We start from the raw sequence: 21,064 nt of genomic DNA on the forward strand, positions 1-21,064 counted from the left end.
TTGCAATTTATTTATTGTTTTATTGCACTGTTCCATTTTCATGATATTCTACCACGTATTTTAGATGATTAGAAATCTAGAAAGAAATATTTTAGATTCCCACACACAATTAAGGAAGAAATCGCTTCCGAGACTGTCTTTCGGACCACGCTATCGTCAATTTTTTTCAGAGGTCCCTATGCGGTAGTGTATTTGCGGACCAAATGTTCGCTGCCTCTTTATGTATTCAAGTTCGAAGTCGTAAACACATGAGACATCAAACCGGAAGCTACATATTTATGTCACGTGATATGCCAGTGAAGTAGCAGTATTTATGAGTATTTGACCATCGAGTGCTCCGGTCAAAACACGGAATCGATATTGAATGTTAATCGACCGGTTACGGACAGTACAACGGAACCAACGTCTGAAATCCATGTCCATTACGATGTTTTCAAAAATTATCGGTTCTCGGGAAATTTATGGTGAATAATCGTAGGGTCGGTGTAGCACAGTCGGTTAGAGGTCCGCTGTGGTGGCACGGACGACGGTTCCAAACCACCGTAGTGCAAACCAAGCCTTTCATACCTCCGGCGTCGTTAGATTGGAACCAGTCTTGTCTGGGAGGATAAAAACAATGAGTTTACACGTCGGCTAGTCCCCCACAAGTCATTGTATGGGCCAACACACGTTCCAAAACACCTCAACGATTACGAATGCAGTGAAACGCGTGGGCGCATCCCAAGTGGATGGATATGCCAGTGGCTTTGAGTTTTTGCAGCGTATCCCTATTTATTTATCTTTTAACTTTATTTATATTATGTTTTTTTACTTTTTTAATTTGTTATTATTATTTGTCTTTTAACTTAACTTTAACTTTTATCCATTGTTCCAATGAAAATCCGCTTGTTCTTCGAGAATATTCAACTGAGCTGAGCAATTTGTTGAGGTCTGTGTCCTTTCAGCAGACACGTTTTTTTTTAGCAAACAGCTGCGTGTTCTAGAACTGTGATCTGAATTTTTACAGATTTCTGCAGAGGTTTCAATTCTCTGAGAATTTTCCCGAAATTCTATCCAATCTCTCTCTTTTCTTCTCTTTTCTTTCTATGACGATCTCTTCCCTCTTATTCGACGATAAAACAACAAAACATATTGCAAAAAAATTTATTTGCTCATTTATTTATAATATATCTGGTTATATAAACGTCTGCGTTCTTTTAAAGAATAGTCTCAGAAGCCGTGAATAAAGTTGTTAGCGTTTGTTTACAATTAATTCCATCAGTAATTTTCTCTGCTTTTCTTTCAAAATGTGATTGCATCAATATCAATTTTAAATTATTACGCAATCATACTAGGACATCGCTTAAATCTCCTGCAAGACACTTCCCCGTAGATGATAATCGCTGCTGTTGAAGGAATTAGCGGACACTTGAATTCCTGGAATCATTTTGTTATTCCTGACATTATCCGCTCGTCATTAGTTAATTTGTTGGTAACGTAGCATCATTTGGCGGCGCCACCGCCAATGCATGAACGAATCAGCAGCATTTTATGCACATTTTCGTTATTCCTAGCAATTTTAGTGCTTTTCTCCTCATTTTCGCATCACAGAGGGACATCGTCGTCTTTTTTATCATCTCATTTTGAGAAATTACTGTTCTTAAATTAATTTCAGCCTGAAGGATATGGAGACCTGAAGATTTGGGAACATTGTCAACGTGTTCGTAAACGCGAATAGAGTTTTCCTACAAAGTGTCCGTTCGCCCCACTCCTAAAGCTCTCGTCTCCTTGCCTTCGTCAATCTACACTTTAAACTGCGAAATGAAGTGTTTTAGATTGGATTTTTTTTTTGAAAAAAAAAGCTAAAAAAAAACTAAATTCAATGAGAAATCGGAGCGGGCTTTTCCCCCTAAAATAACAATATGTTTATCTCAGAAAATTCACGGTGAACTACTTTATAATAGCGGACAAAGGACAACATGAGAACTTCTTAGGAGTGCAAGAAAATCTACCAGTTGCTTTGCTGCCCAACAGCAAAATTGTAAACATTCTTTTTTTGATTAGTGGTAGTGTAAAGAGCAGTGTAGCAGAAATTTGTTTGATCTAGCGCTCTACAATAGAGTGAAGTTTGAATATTGTCATGTTTTAGCATCAAATATATCCAAAAACTATAGATTAGGATAATCTGCAGATGATATTCTTAATCATTTTCGCAATATTTTGCACTTTTATCGTGTTGGTAGGGCGGGTGTAGTGTAGCAGTTAGAGGCTCCGCTTCCTGCACGATCGATCGGAGGTTCGAATCCGCCCTAGTGCTCACCAAGCCTTCCAGCCCTCCGGGGTCGATAAATTGGTACTGGACTTGTCTGTGAGGATAAAAACACTGACTTTACACATCGGCTAACCCCCACTGACAACTCATTGTATGGGCCAGTTACACGTTCGTAGACCTCAAACGATTCTGAATAGAAGTGAACGTGGGGGCGCATCCCAAGCAGATTGATTAACGCCAGACACTTTATCCTTTTTCCTTTACATGAACGACTATGACTTATTTGACTCAAAGGCAACATACCACGAATCTGATGTGGTGGAGAAATCCGCTGGAAAATCCAGGCTGATGGTTGTAGCGGGATCAGGGGTGGTTCCGCTCATCTCTCACTAATCGTCGTCAGAAACGGGGTGGGAACCACTTTGGGAGGTGAAAGACGACGTTTTTGCGACGATTTCAATTGCAATGATTACTGACAATCATTTAATAATAAAGTGATAATGATTAACGAATAGGGTGCTAAGGGGACCGGAACGTGTGCCTAAGGGAGAGTGTTCTAACGTACCTCGTAATAACCAAAGTGGTTCCCACGCCGTTTCTTACGACGATCAGTGAGAAATGAGCGGAACCATCCCTGATCCTGCAAATTACAGCCCCATTCTTAGCCTTTCTTGCAAATTTCTTCACTACATCAGATTCATGGTATGCTGCCGTTAAACGGCGGACGTCTCTTACGGCCCAATGCGGCTATGTGCATCTTCTTCCTTAAACACATCCGAGCCCATCCTGTTCGATCTTCAGCTAAAGCTCACGTAGAATCTATCTATTCGTCGATATTATTATCCGTATATATATATAAATATAAATTACATTTCGTATATTTTAGTCACAATCAGCTCTCTGCTTTATACCATTCCCTTAGTGACTATGTTGTTGTTTATGTTTGTGTATGTTTATGTTCCTTATGTTCCTATATTTTGTCATCCACACTTATGAACAGTGAACTACGTTTTATCGCCAATATCTGAGAAGCTACCACAAAGTGGAGGATGGGATTTATTCGATGGCGTCGCCTCGAGTTGGTCAGACCGAAGACATCATACTCACTTCCTGCGTTACGTAATCAAGTCTTCGATGCAAGTGTACGTACGTCATAAGTGCTGATCGTCATCCTAGTCCTTTCCCATCTAGGGAGCTTAAATGACTCATGCAACGTTCTCTTACATTGCTCTACCGTACCAGGCTTTCTTTCGAAGTCAGGCGACTATTTCTTATTAGTATGTCGCTCATCAACCCACTTAGCGGTTGTGACGTACATATATACGTCGTGGTCATTTGACTACCGTGGCGCTGGTGACGTATATGTAGGCATCACAGAAAGGTGAGCGAAACACCGTGGATAATGTCGTACTTGCCTGCCTGCGGCGTTCTGTATGTGTATTGGCTTCTTTTCAATCGTATTAGTGCAACCTTTCACCGCCTTCCGGGGGGAACATGTTCTAATTTTCTTTATCTTTTTTTGTACCGGGTCGCAGCACACCGCCACTGTGGAGTGCACATTGTGTTCAGGTCCCGGTCCTGGCTTCTGGTCCCGTAGATTTTCTGGGAGAAAGTGGCGTCCTCCAGGAGAGGACAAATGGTGCCCATTTGTTGGAAACGAATCCAAACCGCTTCCCTTGCAGTTCACAGTCACCTGATTCTAGGCTTCTGGCCGGACCGACGTGCGGGATACAGTACGATTATGAGTTAATCGTGGCACAGCAGAAACAGGGACCTCCTCCTCTGAGTGCACTTGCCTCTCGAGCAGACCTAGAGTCGTTTTTGGTCAGCGGTTAACCCCCATCCGCCATTGGGGACGGGCCCAAGTAGCGTGACGATCACCCCTTTCCCAAAGTAGGGCTGGGTAGTCGCTTTTCTTCATCGTGTCCGCTACGATAATTAGACATTTCTCCTCCGAACATACTACTATAAATTTTCTCCAACAACTCGCTGTTGCTTTTGCTTGCAATTGCTTGGAACTTCAATTTGTTTTTCAGGAATAGTGGTGGGAATTTTTTGGAAAGGGATGAGAAATCCAGAACTTCAACTTTAGAAAAGTCCAAAAGATTGCGTGAAAGTATGGGGTGAAAGTGAGTTCTCACTCGTCAAAGCTTCATTATACCTTTCCCTTTTTTATCTGTAGTGGAATATTTGAAGATTGAGATAGTTGAAATATTTAGAAAAAATTCAAAAGAGGACCGGAAGCGGTTTTCAATTTTTTGTGCTTTTCTTTTAATTTATTTACTCACATGAATTCCCACTTATTTCGCACTTTAGTCATTTATTTACTACTTTGTTTGTAGTTTTGGTTTGTATTTAGTTTGCATTTCTTAGTTAATTTTTTAACCGCCTTACTTACAGTTCAGCTATAAAATAACCAAAAAATAAGTATACAGATGAAATTCACCGTGGAAGCCAATTTCATATCATACGTAAATGTGAAAATTGAAAACCACTTTCATTTTTGTAGGATCTTTAAAAATTCACAAACAATAAACTTTAAAGGATTTCATTAAGTTCCACTTTTATCTTGCGAGAAATCCACAGTTTTCTAAAAATAAATTTTAATTGAAAGAAGCGTCCCCTAATGTTGGAAGCACAGCACATTACAATATCACACGTAGGCAGTAGACACTCGTTCTGAGAGCTAAACTTTTTTCCCGTAAATGGCTTCTCCATTGAGCCGTATAATGGGAAGATACGAGGAATCCTTCTCTAATTATTTAGTTAATTTTCTCGAAAACGTCTGTTTTTTTTTGGTTGTCGGCAAGCGTTGCTCTTCCCGCTTTCTCAGCAAATTTGCTTGAGTTCCGATTCTTAATGAGCTATAAATCCGCTGAATAGCACGCTACAGATTTTGAATTTTTAATACTACTGTGGAAAATCCCTTACACTTTACGGGCCATCCACGATGTTATCAGAATGTACTATAGCAATTTCTCGTAATTTTTTTTTCAAACAACTTTTTACTAGAGAACATTTCACATTGGTTCATTTCACATTTCATCGTTTCTGTTAGAAAATAATAATATAATTTCTACCTGCAAAATCATTTTGATTTCTTTGGCTGAATGATTGCACTCCACGGCACTAAAGTATTAGTTGCAATGCTTTCAAATATCCTGAATAATACAAATCAATAAATTAATTGACTATTAAATAAATACGTTAAATAGTACGAAGTCCCCAATAACGAGTAGACGAGCATTCGTTAAATAGCTGAAATATTCAGAGTTTTTCCGGACATCAGCCTGTTTTTTTTTCTCGCGATATTTCCTGGCGTCTGAACTTGACAATCTTTAAAAGTATCTACTTTACAGATTCCTAACTTTTGTCCGTGTTCAATCTTTGTTAACAAAAGAAACATCGCAGGAACTAAGTAATGATAAAACAAAATAATCAATAATGATCATAGCAGAATTTATGAAGGACTTTCGAAACGCAGCAATATTTATACCTGAAACTCCCGCTCAAGCAAAGATTACAAGAAATCACCGTGTGCAATTTCACTTGTGCATGTTATGTTACCGTATTCCTTCCTATTATGTTCTTATAAAAATATGCGGAGAAGACGAAGCCAATCTTGTTACCATATTTTTTATAATTATAAATTGCCTAAATTATTGTTGATAAAACATAAGAAGTACGTATTTATAACGATAAAATATTAGATATACGCGATTTATTAAATTATTTTCTTAGAAGAATAAGCTGTGGTGATGTGAGAAAGAATATTCTTGAATCTAATTTTTTATTCTCTTCTTCCTGTTTTTATTTTATTTTTCTATTTTCTAAAGATTTACTTCTATTTTTCTAAAGATTTTACATGAAGATTTTAATCTATGTCTCGCCATATTTAGTGGGGGCCCTCCCCAATCCAAATTCTCGGAGCCAACACATGACCTGCGAGAAATTTTCACAAAACTCTTTGCGAAGGAAAACAAAAGGGAAGAAATAAGGTTGATCAATCTCTCCAGGGATGTGCCAATGTATGTGTTTAACTCTAACTCCTTACCGCTTGGTTTTTTTTTGCTTTTTTATTTTACTACGGTCTATAAATGGGTGTTACATTGTCGTGCAAGGCGATGGGTCAAATGAATGTTTCTATTCGGCCAGGCTTTTCATCCTTCGGGAAACATTTCGTTTCCGGAAGTATAAAAAGGTTGGTTTGCACTGGAGCGGTTTCGAACCATTGACTGATTGTTTAGTCACAGTCAAACCTCTCACCAACTGTGCTACAACCTCCCACACATGAGGCTGAACCTGAACAGAATTTTTCACGGGTTTTCTTTCTGAGCTCTTTCACAACTTATTAGCTGGAGTTACTGGAAAATATCATATTGTACACATTTTTGCTGATAACATTATTTAGAGGTATTTTTCCAACGGAAGAAAATAAAAACACCACTAGAATTCATAACAACGCCGCTGCAACGCTTAGAGTTAAGCACAACACCGATGATACCACCAACATTTCTGTTCATTTACAGAATTCAAAAATTCATGGCCTTTACGTCCTCGATGCATGTAGGACTGATGTTATGCACAGTAAAGAAGGAGTGTGTCTGGCCAGCTGGGAAAAAGCGCGTGCGTTGCGGTCAGCCGGTTGAAATGCTTTGGCATCGACTATATACCTCTCCAACCGGGTAACGCAGGTAACGGTACCTTAACAGGGTTGTTAATGCGAGGAAAAATATGGAATAAAATAAAACAATCTAAAATAAATAACAAAACAATATAATAATATTAATTAATTAAGATCACATATGAGAATTACAATTTAGAAAAGAGAAAAGCGAAGAATGAACGAAGAAAGTGGTGTCTTATAGATCTTATTTATGAAATTTATAAAGAATTGATAATTTCGCTTGTCCCAAAATAGACAAAAAATTTCCGACAAAAAGAATTTCGCCTTGTTATTTCTTTCATAAATGGGTGACCATAAGGAGATTTGGCGAAGAAGAAAAATTCTCTTGAGATCTCTCCTACATGCTGGTTAATTCCTGTTTACTAGTATTTCTAAATGCAAATTTCCTATGAGACTATCGTTACGTAGGCGAATCCATACCCAACATCATCGTTATCATATGATACATTCCATTGCCATTTCAAAAGAAGTTCCTCCTCTGGCATTTTTTTTCTTCTTTCGTCAGAAGAAATATAATGCCAACAACGAAATATTTGCGTTATTCTGTGCAATTTGCACTAGTAATCCAGTAATTATTCTAGCCGCTGGACGTTTTTTTAATCGTCTTGTGACCTCATGGTTCATTTTTAATTCTCGCAGAGATTAGCAATAGAATGAGAAGCCTGTCACTCCGCATCTTCTACATCCATCAAATTTTTCTACGAAAAATTCACTAGTAGATTTTCTGGCTAGAATCTCGCTAAAATCTCATAATTCTTTAGATTTAGCATCAATAGAAAACAAAGAATAAAGGATGTAGTGATCGGGCGCGGGTCTAGCCGACACAATGACTTTCAGGATCTACCCGATGTATCAAGTGAGTGTTTTTATCCTCCCAGACAACTCAGTTACCATTTCAACCGTACAGAAGGGACGAATGGTTTAGTTGTCAGTAGAGCGATATTGAACCATCGATCGATCGCGCAGTCACAGCAAAACCTCCTATCCACTACGACACACCCACCCCAAAAAATGTTACATTTCCAAATAACTAGTGCATGTTTAAGCGTTAATTTACATCTCGTTTATTATTAAATGACAAATAATGACTTTCCAAGAGGTGTATTTCTTTTTTTACATCATAAAGTATTTCCCCCCCCCCCCCCTACGTATTAGAAAGTAGAAAATTTGGTTGAAACGAGGAAATCCAGAAAGATCTCGACGTCTCTCCTAGGTTCGGGAGCATCTTTTCATGACCGTAATGACGTTTCATGAGCTTAAACGCTGTCTCTTAGGATCGGACCTAGCGGGGAGGCGAAAGAAATTTCTAGAAAATTCCCAGTTTAGTTTAATTACAAGTTAGTTAGAAGTCCCATCTTCCAATTAGCTGTATCCTTCTTGCTTAGCTGAACTTTCACGCTCGGAGGTTTTTTTTACAGAACTAGTCGCTTTTAGTAAAGGCTTGAACTTGAACTCAGTTATTTTTTGAATTTTTTCATTTTTTTTAAATAGTGGTTTTGACTCCGTAAATTTCGACTTTTTGAATTTTTCTCTTTTAACGCTGCACAATTTTTCGTTCGGAAATCCGAAATCTTTAATACTATCTCAGAATAATTTTTGAGAATATCGCATTTTCTTAAGTACTGTGAACAGAACATATCTTGCATCTGCTGTTTTGTTTTTCAAAAATTCCAGCGTTTCATCCTATTAGTCCTAATTCTAATGATTTCAATCCACCTCATATTTCTAATTTTGCATGATTTTCTTCTCGATTCATCCACAACTGCTCTCAGTTTTCTAACAGGACTTCCTCTTTTTTTTACTGCGAACAGAATTCAAAAAATCATACTTAACGCAAAACGCACATTCACAGATAGTACACGTTTAGTGGATGCGCAGACAGTGTGAGATTGTTGGTTTCACGTTCTATGTGGAACGTACAAAAACGTGCTTATTAGCCAATAAAACCATTTCATTGCCTCATCATACGATTGACATTTTCGGGGGAAAATTTCATTAGCAGAAAATCTCGATGTTCGTTGAACCGCTGCGAAAATGATGAAGCAAAAAAGTGTTCTACAGAAGCCATTGTCGGGGAATTCACGTAGTTTATGGAAGGGATAGGCTTTCCACGTTGAAGACATTAAAAACTGTGCAATTGAGGCTATATTTTCTGTTTCTTCGTCTATTCTTCCAAAAAATCGTCAGAAAGCAGCAACTCACAATTTCTATGAAAATTTTTAAACTGGAAATTTATTGATGTTAGTTTTTTTTTCTTTAAGAAATAGAATTCTGCGAACTTTTTCACACATTTCCGCTAAAAATTGTAATAAAAAAAGCAGAAGTACCAGTCTCACAAAATTTAATTAACTGAAATTAGTTATATTTTGTGAGTCAGGTAGTTCTGCTTTTTTTCTAAGCAAACATCAAAAGTTCAAATGAAGCTGTCTAAAAACAATGAAAGGAGAATAAAACAAAAGTGAAGTTATTTTTCTTTCTTTTTTTTTCTGGAAATGGGTGGAATCGATTATTTTTTGCTCCCGCAATTTTTCTTGTATGTTTTTTTTTCTCTCATTGGTCATGTTCATGTTGTATAGTTTCTCATCTCTCCGAGATTTATTTGTTGGTTACCAACTTCTCCAGAAGGACATGGTACCCGAAAATAAGTTCATAGAGTCTCAGCAACATGGCTCATCAACGGCCATGCATGGCGCTGCGCTGAAAAAATCCGTCTAACGGCAGATATCTTATAATTTTTGCTTCAGATATTCGCGATAATAAAAACCCAGGCGAAAACTGGTCCTCATTGGAAATCTTGTTCTTGCTATATAATTTTAAGCTGTTAACTTGTGCTAATTTCTTATCTTAACCACCATCAGGTGTCCCATAGTAATTGATATTTAAAGATATTGATTTGGAAAACCCGGAGGCGGGGAATAGGGGAACAAGCCCTTAAGCATTGTTAGACTCTAAAATTCTGAAATTTGAAGTTAGAAGAAAAATATTTTTATGCCCATATTTTCGACAGCTTGCAGCACAATTGTTCACTTACATTAATTTTCGATCTGGAAATTTTCTTCGACGTTTCCATGGGAGAAATAGGATTTTCCTAAATTTTTCCTTCCTATCTCTATGGTGACGTAGCGTTTTGTTGCAGCCTAATTAAACCAGGATACAGAGTTTTCCGCATATTTCGCTTTTTCTTTTCATTTCAATCTCATCTCGCCTTCACATTCTCGTAAATCGTGCAAGTGACAGGAAATAAGTATGAAACGAAAAATGTAGATGGAAAGGTGAATGAAAACGCTTGTGGATTAATTCAATTTTTGCACTGTTATGGACTCCTTGGATGTTTTTGTGCTGTGTTACTTAGTAAACATTTTTAAAATAGTGATTATTCGAGTTACTTGTTACTCTCCCCTCTTTGGACTTGACAGTTTTTGATTAGTTTTGGTTAAGCAATTTTCAACCATAAGATCATTACTTGGGCGGGTGTAGCGCAGTCGGTAAGAGGGTCCGCCTCCTGCACGATCGAGGTTCGAATCCGCCCTAGTGTTCACAAAGTCTTTTATCCCTCCGGCGTTGATAAATTAGTACCAGACTTGAGTGGGGGGATAAAAACACTGACTTGACGCATCGGCTAGCTCCCGGAAGTCGTTGTATAGGCCAGTTACACGTTCCTAAACCTCAAACGATTCTGAAGTGAAGTGAACGTGGGGGCGCATCCCAAGCGGATTGATTAACGCCAGACACTTTATTCTTTATCTTTTAAGGTCATCACTTATTTGTTAAAGATGGTTCGCTACACTAAGAAAAACAGAATTTTCCTAGTGGTGGCTCTATCCTTGTTCGTCTTTAAAAATCCTAATACCTTCTTGTTACGCTTTCTCCGCTATTTGAAAGCAACTAGAAAAAGTTTTGGTTTCTAGAAAATTTGATCTTCTCTTTCAACATTGTGTTTTGCTCTCAAAAAACTTACGGGATTTTTCACTTCCAGAGTCATAGAAGCATTGAGACTCATGATTGATTCCCTCCTTGATTTCAAGGACCAGCTAGTGGTTAATTTGCCTCTCTAGGACTTCACAATTTATTAAACTATCCGATTTCATATCTTCTCCCATTTCTCGTGTGAGATTCAGGAGGAACATTTGTTTTGTTGACGATTGCTTTTTTTTTTGTTTTCTATTGCTAGGTACACCATAAATGTTTTTTTTTTAAATCTCTACAGCAACCTTTTCCTAAGAAAAATAGTTAAAATATCCACGGATCCGCGTTTTTCTCTTCATTTTCCTTGGTTTCTTTCCGTATGAGAACTGTCTGGAGCGTTTATGAAAGAACTGGGAATTTCTATGTTATTTTTTTCAGAAGTGAATATCTCCGGGTGTGGCGAAGTTTCCGAATTCCTCAACACCTGAAGACGCTGGGTGAGGTCAGTTGAATTTTCACACTTCCTGCTAGTTACCATTAATTTCTAGTTTAAGGTTTAGTGCTGGAATTTTTCTATCCAGTAAAAGAGAGCCTCCACAACGGTTTACCGCCTCATAGTGGCGTGGAGGTGACACTGGGCGTCGAACTGCGATGCACAGCGGAGGTTCGTCCTCCGGCAGGGTCTCCCAAGCTGAGAAGGAGTTCGACACATCCGACATTCCGACTTCTCGGAATCGGAAGCCTAGCTAAGAGTAAACCACTGCTAAGATTCACCACCGTCTTGGCAAAATGTCGCAAGGTGGTTCCCTGATCCATATAGGTTGGGCGACGACCTGTGGTGAAAGCTAAGCTCGCCGTGGCATGGCTGCTTAGTTTGGGGAAAAGTCTCTTTGCCACTCCAGCATATTCACTGCCTCAGTACCCTGCACACTGGGCCCTGCCGTCTCAGACGTCGGACGGTATGGCGACCGGTGAGAGGCGATCAAATCTCAGGTTGCTCAGGACGTCATTGATTCTGGACCAAGGCGACACACGCACGACCCGCCATGGAGACTGTCTCAGACTGTGTACTTACAACGCGAGAACAGTTTCCAAAGACGCCGACCTGCATTCCCTTCTCGGAGCTGCAGAGCGTATCAAATTTCACGTGATTGCTCTGCAGGAGACCAAGTGCAGAAGGAGCGACGTACGACAGATGAATGACGGTACACTCGTCATTCGTGGAGAGAAGGTTCCGTCGCGAAATGTAGGCGGTGTTGGTTTCGTTGTGCACCCATCTGTCGTCCATCTCGTCGATTCTCACGAGATCCTGTCACCTCGTCTGGCCATTCTTCGCCTCCGCCCTCTGCGCCAAAAATCCATCAGTATCATCAACTGCTATTCACCAACATCAGCAGCTGATGATTCCGAATTGGACGCGTTTTACGAGGAGCTGGAGGAAGTAGTCCACAACGAGAAGTCCTTTTACAAGTTCGTTGTCGGAGACTTCAACGCAAAACTAGGAAAGGCCACAGAAGAGGAATACAGGATTGGAAGATTTGGACTAGGGGACCGGAATGAAAATGGCAATCGTCTCGCCGGGCTGTTGTCCGCCGCTCGCCTCTTTCATGGGAACTCTCTTTTCATGAAAAAAGATCATCGTCGGTGGACATGGGAATCGCCCAATGGCGCGACTCGTGCGGAGATCGACCACATACTCACCAACCGGAGGTGGTGTCTATTTGACGTCTCAGTAGTACCATCCTTTTGTAGTGGTTCTGATCACCGTCTCCTTCGTGCGAAAATACGACTTAGCCACACGATGGAAAAGAACATGTGCTATCGGCAACGAAGGAGAAAAGAAGTCGTCTACGACGATTGCGTACTCGAGGACTCCCTGTCCCAAGGTGACTGGCACATCGAGGAGGACCCAAACGTGGACTACGAGATGCTGCTCAGAGGATTACGAGCCTGTGCTGAACGTGCCTCGAAGTCGCGCACGACAAACTTGGATCGAATTTCGAAGACCACCAAGGAATTGTTAGGAAGAAGAAGGGCTTTGAGGCTTGATCCGAATGCATCGCACATTGAGCGGTTAGTAGCAAACACTAGCTGCAGAAAAGCGTTGCAGGAGGATCTTTTGAAGTACAGGCAGAAGAAGATTCTAGAAGCAGCACAAAGAAGAACGAGTCTAAAGAAGTGCCGCAGGGATCTCCGCGAATATAATATTCCGCTAGCAACCTTGCTGAGCGAAGACGGGACTCGCACGTCTTCTCGTCGTGAGATGGAAATCATTACGGAGAGGTTCTACTCGAACCTTTTCCGTTCATCAACTCCTGTGTCAAGCCCAATCATCCCCACTGGCGAAGCTCCACCACGGATTCTCCCTTCGGAAGTACGAGTCGCTATCAAGAGCATGAAACCTGGCACAGCCCCCGGACCTGATTTTATATCAGCAGACTTTCTTCGGGCTGGTGGCCATCCGCTTCATGTAATCTTAGCAGCGCACATGACATCCTATCTTCAGAAAGAAAGGATCCCAGACCAGTGGAAGACCTCGCGAACCGTTCTTATCCATAAGAAAGGTGACCGAGAGGACCTTCGGAACTACCGTCCGATATGCTTGCTGAGCGTGTTATACAAAGTATTCACCAAGATCATCCTCACACGCATATCTAGGACGCTGGATGAAGCCCAGCCTCAAGAACAAGCTGGATTCCGCCAAGGGTTCAGCTGCTTGGACCACATCCAGACCGTGTCGAGGGTCATAGAGGTTTGCCGGGAATACCGCCTGCCCCTAGTTCTAACCTTCGTCGACTATGAGAAAGCCTTTGACAGCGTAGAAACGAATGCAATACTGTCAGCGCTGGTCGATCAAGGTGTGGACGCGTCGTATGTGAGGACATTAGCCAATTGCTACGAACGATGCACGACTAGGATACAGCTTTTCCACCGCCCTCTCACCATACCCATTGGAAAGGGGGTACGACAAGGCGATACTATATCGCCGAAGCTGTTCACGGCTGCATTGCAATGGATAATGAAATCACTATCCTGGGAAGAAAGGGGCATACGTGTTGATGGAAGATTTCTTTCGAACCTTCGTTTCGCGGACGACATCGTTCTCTTTTCGAGCAGTACCAATGAAGCAGAAACGATGCTCAACGAATTGAACGAAGCAGGGAAGAGAATAGGACTACGAATAAACAGAAAGAAGACACAGTTCATGAAGAACGCGCACTGCGAGGACGGAGGAGTACAACTTGAAGGCTCCCAAATCGTGGAAACTCCGTCATACGTATACCTTGGACGTTCTATGAACATGGAAAACGACTTGAAGGAAGAACTGAATAGAAGAATGAGAGCAGCATGGGCAGCATTCGCAGCCGTCAGGGAAGCTACGGACCAACTGACGGACCATGATCTTCGTGCCCATCTGTTCGACTCGACAGTCCTTCCAGCGCTCTGTTACGCAGCGGAGACGTGGGCAGACACCGCAGCCACGTCTAGGAAGCTACTTACTACCCACAGAGCCCTTGAGAGATGTCTCTTGAAGTTTAACCGGCGCACACAACACCTTGCCGGTCTTCGTAGCTCCGACTTAAGAGGAATGTCCCGTCTTCGCGACCCAGCGGAATATGTATCGAAAGCAAAACATAGATGGGCCGGTCACATCATGAGAAGAATCGACGATAGATGGACTAAAAGAACGCTAGAGTGGATCCCAAGGGACGCTAAACGCCCCCCGAGGGAGACCGCCAACGAGATGGAGTGACGTGTTCGCTGCACGGATGGACCAGCTGAGAGCTCAGCTGGATACGGCTCAAGGACCTCGTCATCGTCACTCACGAAGCTTGAGAACATCTTGGATGACAATGGCGAGGGAACGAAACGAGTGGAAGAGATGCTGGGGCCCGCACGTCGAGTGAAGACGGGCCATCTAAGTAAGTATCTAAGTAAGTAAAAGAGAGATCAAATATTTCCAGGCGGAGTACCATCGAAATATCTCCTTAATTCATTCAACAGTAAATTCTCTTCTGCCAAGAATCCAAGAATTTGGTAGTCTTCGATCATTTTTTTAAAGTCATTTCCAGTGTCTACATATGTTCGGGAATCTGTGAAATTTAAAATATTTCCTCTTCGTTCTCTCAATCTTTTTGTCGATTTTTCACAAAACTCTTTCCTTGTATATATAACCATTGTTGAAATAAACCCCCCAAAAATCTCATTCAGTATCCCTTGGGGAGTTCCCCGTAAAACTTCCAGATGTCTACGTTTTTTTTCGCGGAAACAATTCAAAACATGCTGCTTTTGTCATGTCTGCTTTCTTTTGGCGTTCATAAAGGAAGAGGAAGACAAATATGATATTCGCAGGAGAGGTCTCACAACAACAAAATAGGCGTCCACCCGAATTTTTAAAACTAAGCTAAGGCCGTCATTTTAGTTCTGGAAACAAGAAAAAACAACGCAAACAATAGCAAACACTTTTTTTAGACGGAACAATTGGCGTACAACGTGCGATTACGGCCGTTGTGCCAGCGATTTCTATGGATGAAAGTTGTATTTTATGGTAATGATGGAAACAATTGAAAGCGTAAGGTTTCGCATCAGTTCTACGTCTTTTTTTTATTTCTCAAACAATGACTGCTTTCAATACCGTATTCTTAGCGCACTTGCTTGTTTGCACCTGAAAGAGGTGAATGAATCTAACTCTCGGGATTCAAAAGGAGTTATAAAACTTCCTTTGGTCAATTCATACAGGTCCAGATGTTTATTTTGCTCGTTTACTTATCGTATTGTCCGGAAACTCGTCACATAAGCGCCTATAAATTGCTTGCTTTATAAAAAGTTCCATGAGTTGATTCGGATTAAAAAATCCAATTAGAATCGTTCTTCTTAGAGTTTTTCGATTTCGATTAGAACTGAAAAAGTTGGGAGCAATTAATGGGAAAATCTCCCTTCATCCACTTTTGCATCGCAACAGCTGTTTTCAGTTCTCCATTCCGGAATTAAGACCATTCAAATTTATGATCTACGCATTTCAATAAAAATATTTATGATGTTTTTTTTTCCGTTTCTCAAGAATTGCGTTTAACTGCTTCTTATGGGATAACCAAAAGTGTCCAGTCTCAAAGAACAACTCTTCTGGTTTCTGCAAGGTGGTATGGTTTATTTATCTTTTATGGAAATACACTCATGGATACAACAAGAAACTCTGAGTACGACCCCTTAGAACAAAAAAATAAATTTCTGAGAATAATTTTCCACTTTCTTTGCAATAGCTTCCAGTTTCAAGGGAAGGCGGGTTGGGAGCCTAATATCGAAGTAATTTTTTTAAAAAATTCCTTTGAATCTTCGACTCCCAGAATCGGGTTGCGTGTCGAGGATTCTTCAAAATTTCCGTGAGATTTAAATAGATTTCTGACAATTGCTTGATGCTGTGTCTATAAGAGCTTAGAAGAGATATTAAATAGCTTTTTGAATGATTTTTGCGCATTTCGATTCGTTTTTTCGCTTTCTTTATGGGATGAAAGACATCACCTTCGAAAGTTTTTGTAAACAGAAGAAAATTAAAATTGCTGAGATTTTCAAGAACTGTTAAATGTTTACTTTTAATTTTTTAAATTTCTATATATGATTATATTTAGGAATTTATACATTAATAAATTGAGATTCTTTCTTGATCAATTGTTAATATAATCAATTGTTCCTAATAAAAAAAAGTTTAAAAAGACCGTTAAAAACGTAAAAATACGTAAACACGTCCTTTTTTGAAAATGATGCTGTTTCCATAGCTATTCTGGTTACTATCAGTTACTGGAAAGATTTCTTTGATCAATATATTCTTTTTTCATACAACTGCAATAAAAATCTGTGTAGAATGATAAACAATAAAAATAAAACATAAAAGGAAAACATATACTATTCTTTCATCTACTCTACTATAAACAATGCATTTAATACTTCGAGTGATCACAACGATGTTAAGTACAACGAACCATGAAAGGACCTAAGGAATTCGCCATAGAACTACCATGTTGTTTCTAATTGCAGGAAAACTTCTGGATGTGAAAATTATTGGAAATATGAATTTCCATCCCCTATTATTTTACTCCTCAGAGTTCCACCCACTCATTTTTTTTTCGCCGCAAACTCGCATCGACTCAAAAAATCCATTATACGCCAATGCTCGTGGAGTGTTCCCCCGACCTTGATGGCCGAAAACTCTTAACTCATCTTATGGGAATAATGGATGGCGATGGATTTCCTCGACCAATTCAACGTCGTTCAAAGCGCCCAAAACATATGCGCTTACACATGAATTCTCGTTTTTCATCAATGTCATGCCCATTTTGCTTCCGAAGGTTTTAAATCGCTAGGACATCAATTATTTGAAGTGCAAAAGTTGTCAAGTGACAGTTGTCCGGCTCAAAATGGGATTTAAGGCATGACGACGACGCAGACAACTACACGCTTCAAATACAGTATGCTGCATGGATTGATGATTGATGGATTCTGCTGGTTTCTCAGATAATGATGCATTTTCCAACACGGGTACTGTAATTGGGAATCCCTTTTGAACGACATATATGTAGGTCAGTTCGTGTTCTACTTCTAAGGCATTCTTCGAGTGAGTTGGAAGGAGACGAGCTGAGGCAGAAGTGAGGGGATCCCAAGTGTTTTAGATTTTCCCATAATAGTGCAAATTTTTTTCACAGCAGTCAAAAACTGGGAGAAGGAGAGAAGTCACACAACTTTTAAATTCCACTCCCTTTCCCTCTGCTTCTTAATCCTATCCCTCCTGGATCGCTGATAATTTTTATTAGAGGTGAGTCACTTTTATTAGATTCCCTCACTTTCATCCGAGTGAATATTACGGATTATAATGGCACGATTATTGGTCTATAAAGTGGCAGCGATCTACTCCTAGTAATAACCACTATGGTTTTCTGCTTTTCTTCTTGAGGACAACAATAACGTGAAAATCCAACGAATGAATGACTACTGAGAAAAAACGTATACTTTTGAATGGCAATCATGCACAAGAATAGAAAGACACGAGTTATTGTATACTAACTCGTTTACCCTGGCTATTGAATATATCCCACCTTTTTTCGAGATATATGGAACCTTTTTTGAGAAAGAAAAAAGGTCAGTTGTAGAAGAGGAGGAAAAGAAAAATAGGAATAAATGATGGAAATAAATACACGTGCACGTTCTGCTATCACGTGGATTTATGCATGTGAGAAAAGAAGTTTAGAAAAAGTTCATCTTTTTTTCTTGGATAAGAATACCACTACTCGTTTTTTTTTCTATGAATGTTACATGCCCAGAAATCGGATTCTTTATATTTCTGAGAGAAACATAAAAAATATAGAAAAAGAATAATTGAATAATAAAGATAAAATAAACAAATAATAAAACAAAATATAAGTATAGGTTTAAAAATAAAAATATTCAATTAGTTCCTGTTCTTTGACTAAATTCATTACTGTAACAACGTAGTTTTCCAGAAATTTCCCTTCGAGCATTTAGATCGGGAGCTGAGTTTCTGCTAAGTTGAATTTTGAAATTTAAGAACTCCCTTATGCAGATCCACTAATAGGTATGCACTTTCTACTGTTCATGGAGAAGTTCATGTTTCGAATTTTCATGGATGCTGCTCATTTTTCAAAGATGGTTAGGATCAGAGATGAGGCTCGAAGGCTCGAAGATTTCCGCGATTTTGCGTGACACTTTCGTTCATTTTTGACTCCTGGTGAAAGTAGCCGAATATGTGCATAGTAAATATATTTGCTCAGCTTTCTTCACGCTATTTTCACGTTCTGTAGTGTTTGTTTTCTGCTCGCCATTACCTAATGGATTTTTAGACAGTGGTTCTTTCTTTTTTATGACGTCCGACGATCCTGATTATGTAGTTCTTTTTTTTCGAAAATTGAACTTATCTAGGGAGTGACGCATTCATGATTGCAAGTTTTTTTTTTTAAATTTTGATGACAACGTAGAATTTCTTAGATTTTACTTGAGATTACTATTCCTTTTCAGAGCGTAGAAAATTTTTGATTGGGACAAATTGGGAGACTCCCGAACTGTGATAGGCAGAAGGGCAGAGCATCAATTTTTTTTGGCAGCTAGTAGTACAGCATCACTAGAAGCGGTGGAATCTCTTCTGGAATTTTAAAAAGCCTTTGGTAGACATTTTGTTACTATTATATTATACCATCGCTTTATCTTTGCTACTTTTTATTTTTCCATTGCTACAAATCCTGCAAGCATCCGTTTCCTGAGTGGAAAATTACTTGTAGTAACGGAAATATAGAATGAGCATTAGTAGGCTATGTAGAACTATGTAGCTTACAGAATTTACTTTACGTATATGTACTCGGGGGTAATTTTCCACTAAGGAAGCGAATATTTGTAGCATTTATACAAAATACAACGTGCACATAAACTACATATGTAGGGAGCGGATAAAACTGTAGCCGCCATTTAATTCCCATTCTGGATAAAGCGGCAGGTACAGCGCAGTCGATAAGTGGTTCTGCTGCGACTGTACGATCGATGGTTCCAAATGGTCCTAGTGCCAACCAGGTCTATCACTCGATTATCACCGTTTCATCCGGGCTCGATAAATTGGTATCGAATGGTCAGGAGAACAAACCCCCTTCCTCTCACCCCCATGTCATTGTGTCGACCATCTCGCATTCATAAAACCTCAACGATTCCGAACACTGCACTCAAACGCGTATCCTAAACGGATTGACAGGCCAAAGACATGGAGGCAGCTTTTTACGAAAACTTCAGATGAAATTTGATACCATTTCCATTTCTATTCCCTGAGGGATTATCCATAATCACATTTACAGCCATTCAACCAACCAATTCGTAGGAAACGCAATGAAATTATGATCGCTTGCGATGTGGACGAATACGAAGCTGTTTGATTACAGCTCGTTTTAGCACTTTTCCTTCCTTGTCCTACAAGCAAAATTTGAAGGAGCTCTACATATTTCTCTATTTCTCAGGCTTAGAAATGAAAATCCTCATACTTCAGCCGCGACAGATCACCTTACTTTCAGAATCGGATCTGGAAAAAAACTGAATTCAGATTTTTCAGCATTTCTGCAGAGGGAAACTAGTGTATCTGTTCATTTCTTGATTTTATATGTAGATAATCCATGTCTATGCGCAAATAATGAGCAGTTAGACTTTTAAATGATCATCAGAAAGTAAACACTTTAATAATAAGTAGTAAGTAATTTAGTACTAAGTAGAAGAATATGTAAGAATATGTGTAAGAATATGTCATAAGGCCATAGAGGCGTCTGTACTTATGTTCACATGAGTGACCACCGCGCACTTTCGACTGAAAGAGGTTAGAGGGTAGAGGAAATAGATTGTTAATTTCATTTTCATAGTTTTTCATAGTTCTTAGCGACTAATGCCAATTTATCGCACAAATGACCAACAAAAAACGTTCATCGAACTTTTACGTGGTCGTATTTTGTGTCTCTTCTCTTTAGTTTCTGATTGCTCCAATTACCAACTGGAAAATGTCCTCTAATTGAGAATTCCTCGAAAAATCAACCAATTTGACTCCTACTTTTTCGAGTTAGTCAGCATCGCTGTCTAGGCCTCTGGGAAATTTTCCCGTATCTAACAAGGATTATTTTTAGGTTCACTTATCCAAGTGTTGAATAGGACTCGTTCGAATCTCCGACGCATTGATCCGGCCTGCTATCCGTCATTAAACCCCGAATCTGTGAATTTGGTTGGTGACATCATGGAAAGTATTTTTAAGCAATGGTAGAAGTAGAAGAATAAAAACGAAGCAATCACTATCTGCCTGCGGTGTCACTCTTAGGAAAATCACAAAAATCCTTCCCTGTTCAAGTCCAATATGAAAGAGCGATCTACCTCAAAAGGAAAATTCCTTGAAATGCAGCTAAGAAGTTTTGAAGTACACATTATAAACTTGGAAATTTCACCTGCATGGTAAGCAATTATGGACGACAGCAACGAGTAATTACGTACATCAGCAATTACCGTAATCTAATCGTCGCAGAAATCCAAATACTGTGCCGACGAGTTCGATTTTTGTGCTCCGGAGCCCGGATTTTTTTCTAGTAACCGAACAAATAGTTATTGAAATTATTTGTTCCTTTTTCACAATATATCCAGCGTATTTTCTGCCTAAAGGAGTTCTCACCAGTGAATCTTTCAATTATTCTTCCGAATCG

General features: G+C 39.5%; 2 protein-coding genes across 3 annotated transcripts; one reads left to right on the forward strand and one right to left on the reverse strand.

Moving 5' to 3' along the window:
• Positions 1-6,348: 6,348 nt before the first annotated feature.
• RB195_013333 (uncharacterized protein) lies at positions 6,349-20,525 on the forward strand (the record flags this gene model as incomplete). 2 transcript variants are annotated; one of them, XM_064203097.1, is made up of 7 exons in its annotated part: positions 6,349-6,452; positions 11,283-11,341; positions 11,399-11,508; positions 11,665-14,594; positions 14,652-14,767; positions 14,810-14,882; positions 20,501-20,525. In XM_064203097.1, 7 exons carry the CDS (start codon positions 6,349-6,351, stop codon positions 20,523-20,525), a joined length of 3,417 nt encoding a protein of 1,138 aa, XP_064058977.1. The 2 variants fall into 2 exon arrangements, with proteins under 2 accessions (XP_064058977.1, XP_064058978.1); XM_064203096.1 differs by lacking the exons at positions 14,652-14,767; positions 14,810-14,882; positions 20,501-20,525 and having other exon boundaries at positions 11,665-14,598.
• On the reverse strand, positions 11,279-11,563 carry RB195_013334 (uncharacterized protein; the record flags this gene model as incomplete). The annotated part of the gene is made up of 2 exons (XM_064203098.1): positions 11,279-11,328; positions 11,380-11,563. 2 exons carry the CDS (start codon positions 11,561-11,563, stop codon positions 11,279-11,281), a joined length of 234 nt encoding a protein of 77 aa, XP_064058979.1.
• Positions 20,526-21,064: the final 539 nt, after the last annotated feature.

The sequence above is a fragment of the Necator americanus genome, chromosome V, assembly GCF_031761385.1.
Source record: "Necator americanus strain Aroian chromosome V, whole genome shotgun sequence".
Classification (NCBI taxonomy): domain Eukaryota; kingdom Metazoa; phylum Nematoda; class Chromadorea; order Rhabditida; family Ancylostomatidae; genus Necator; species Necator americanus.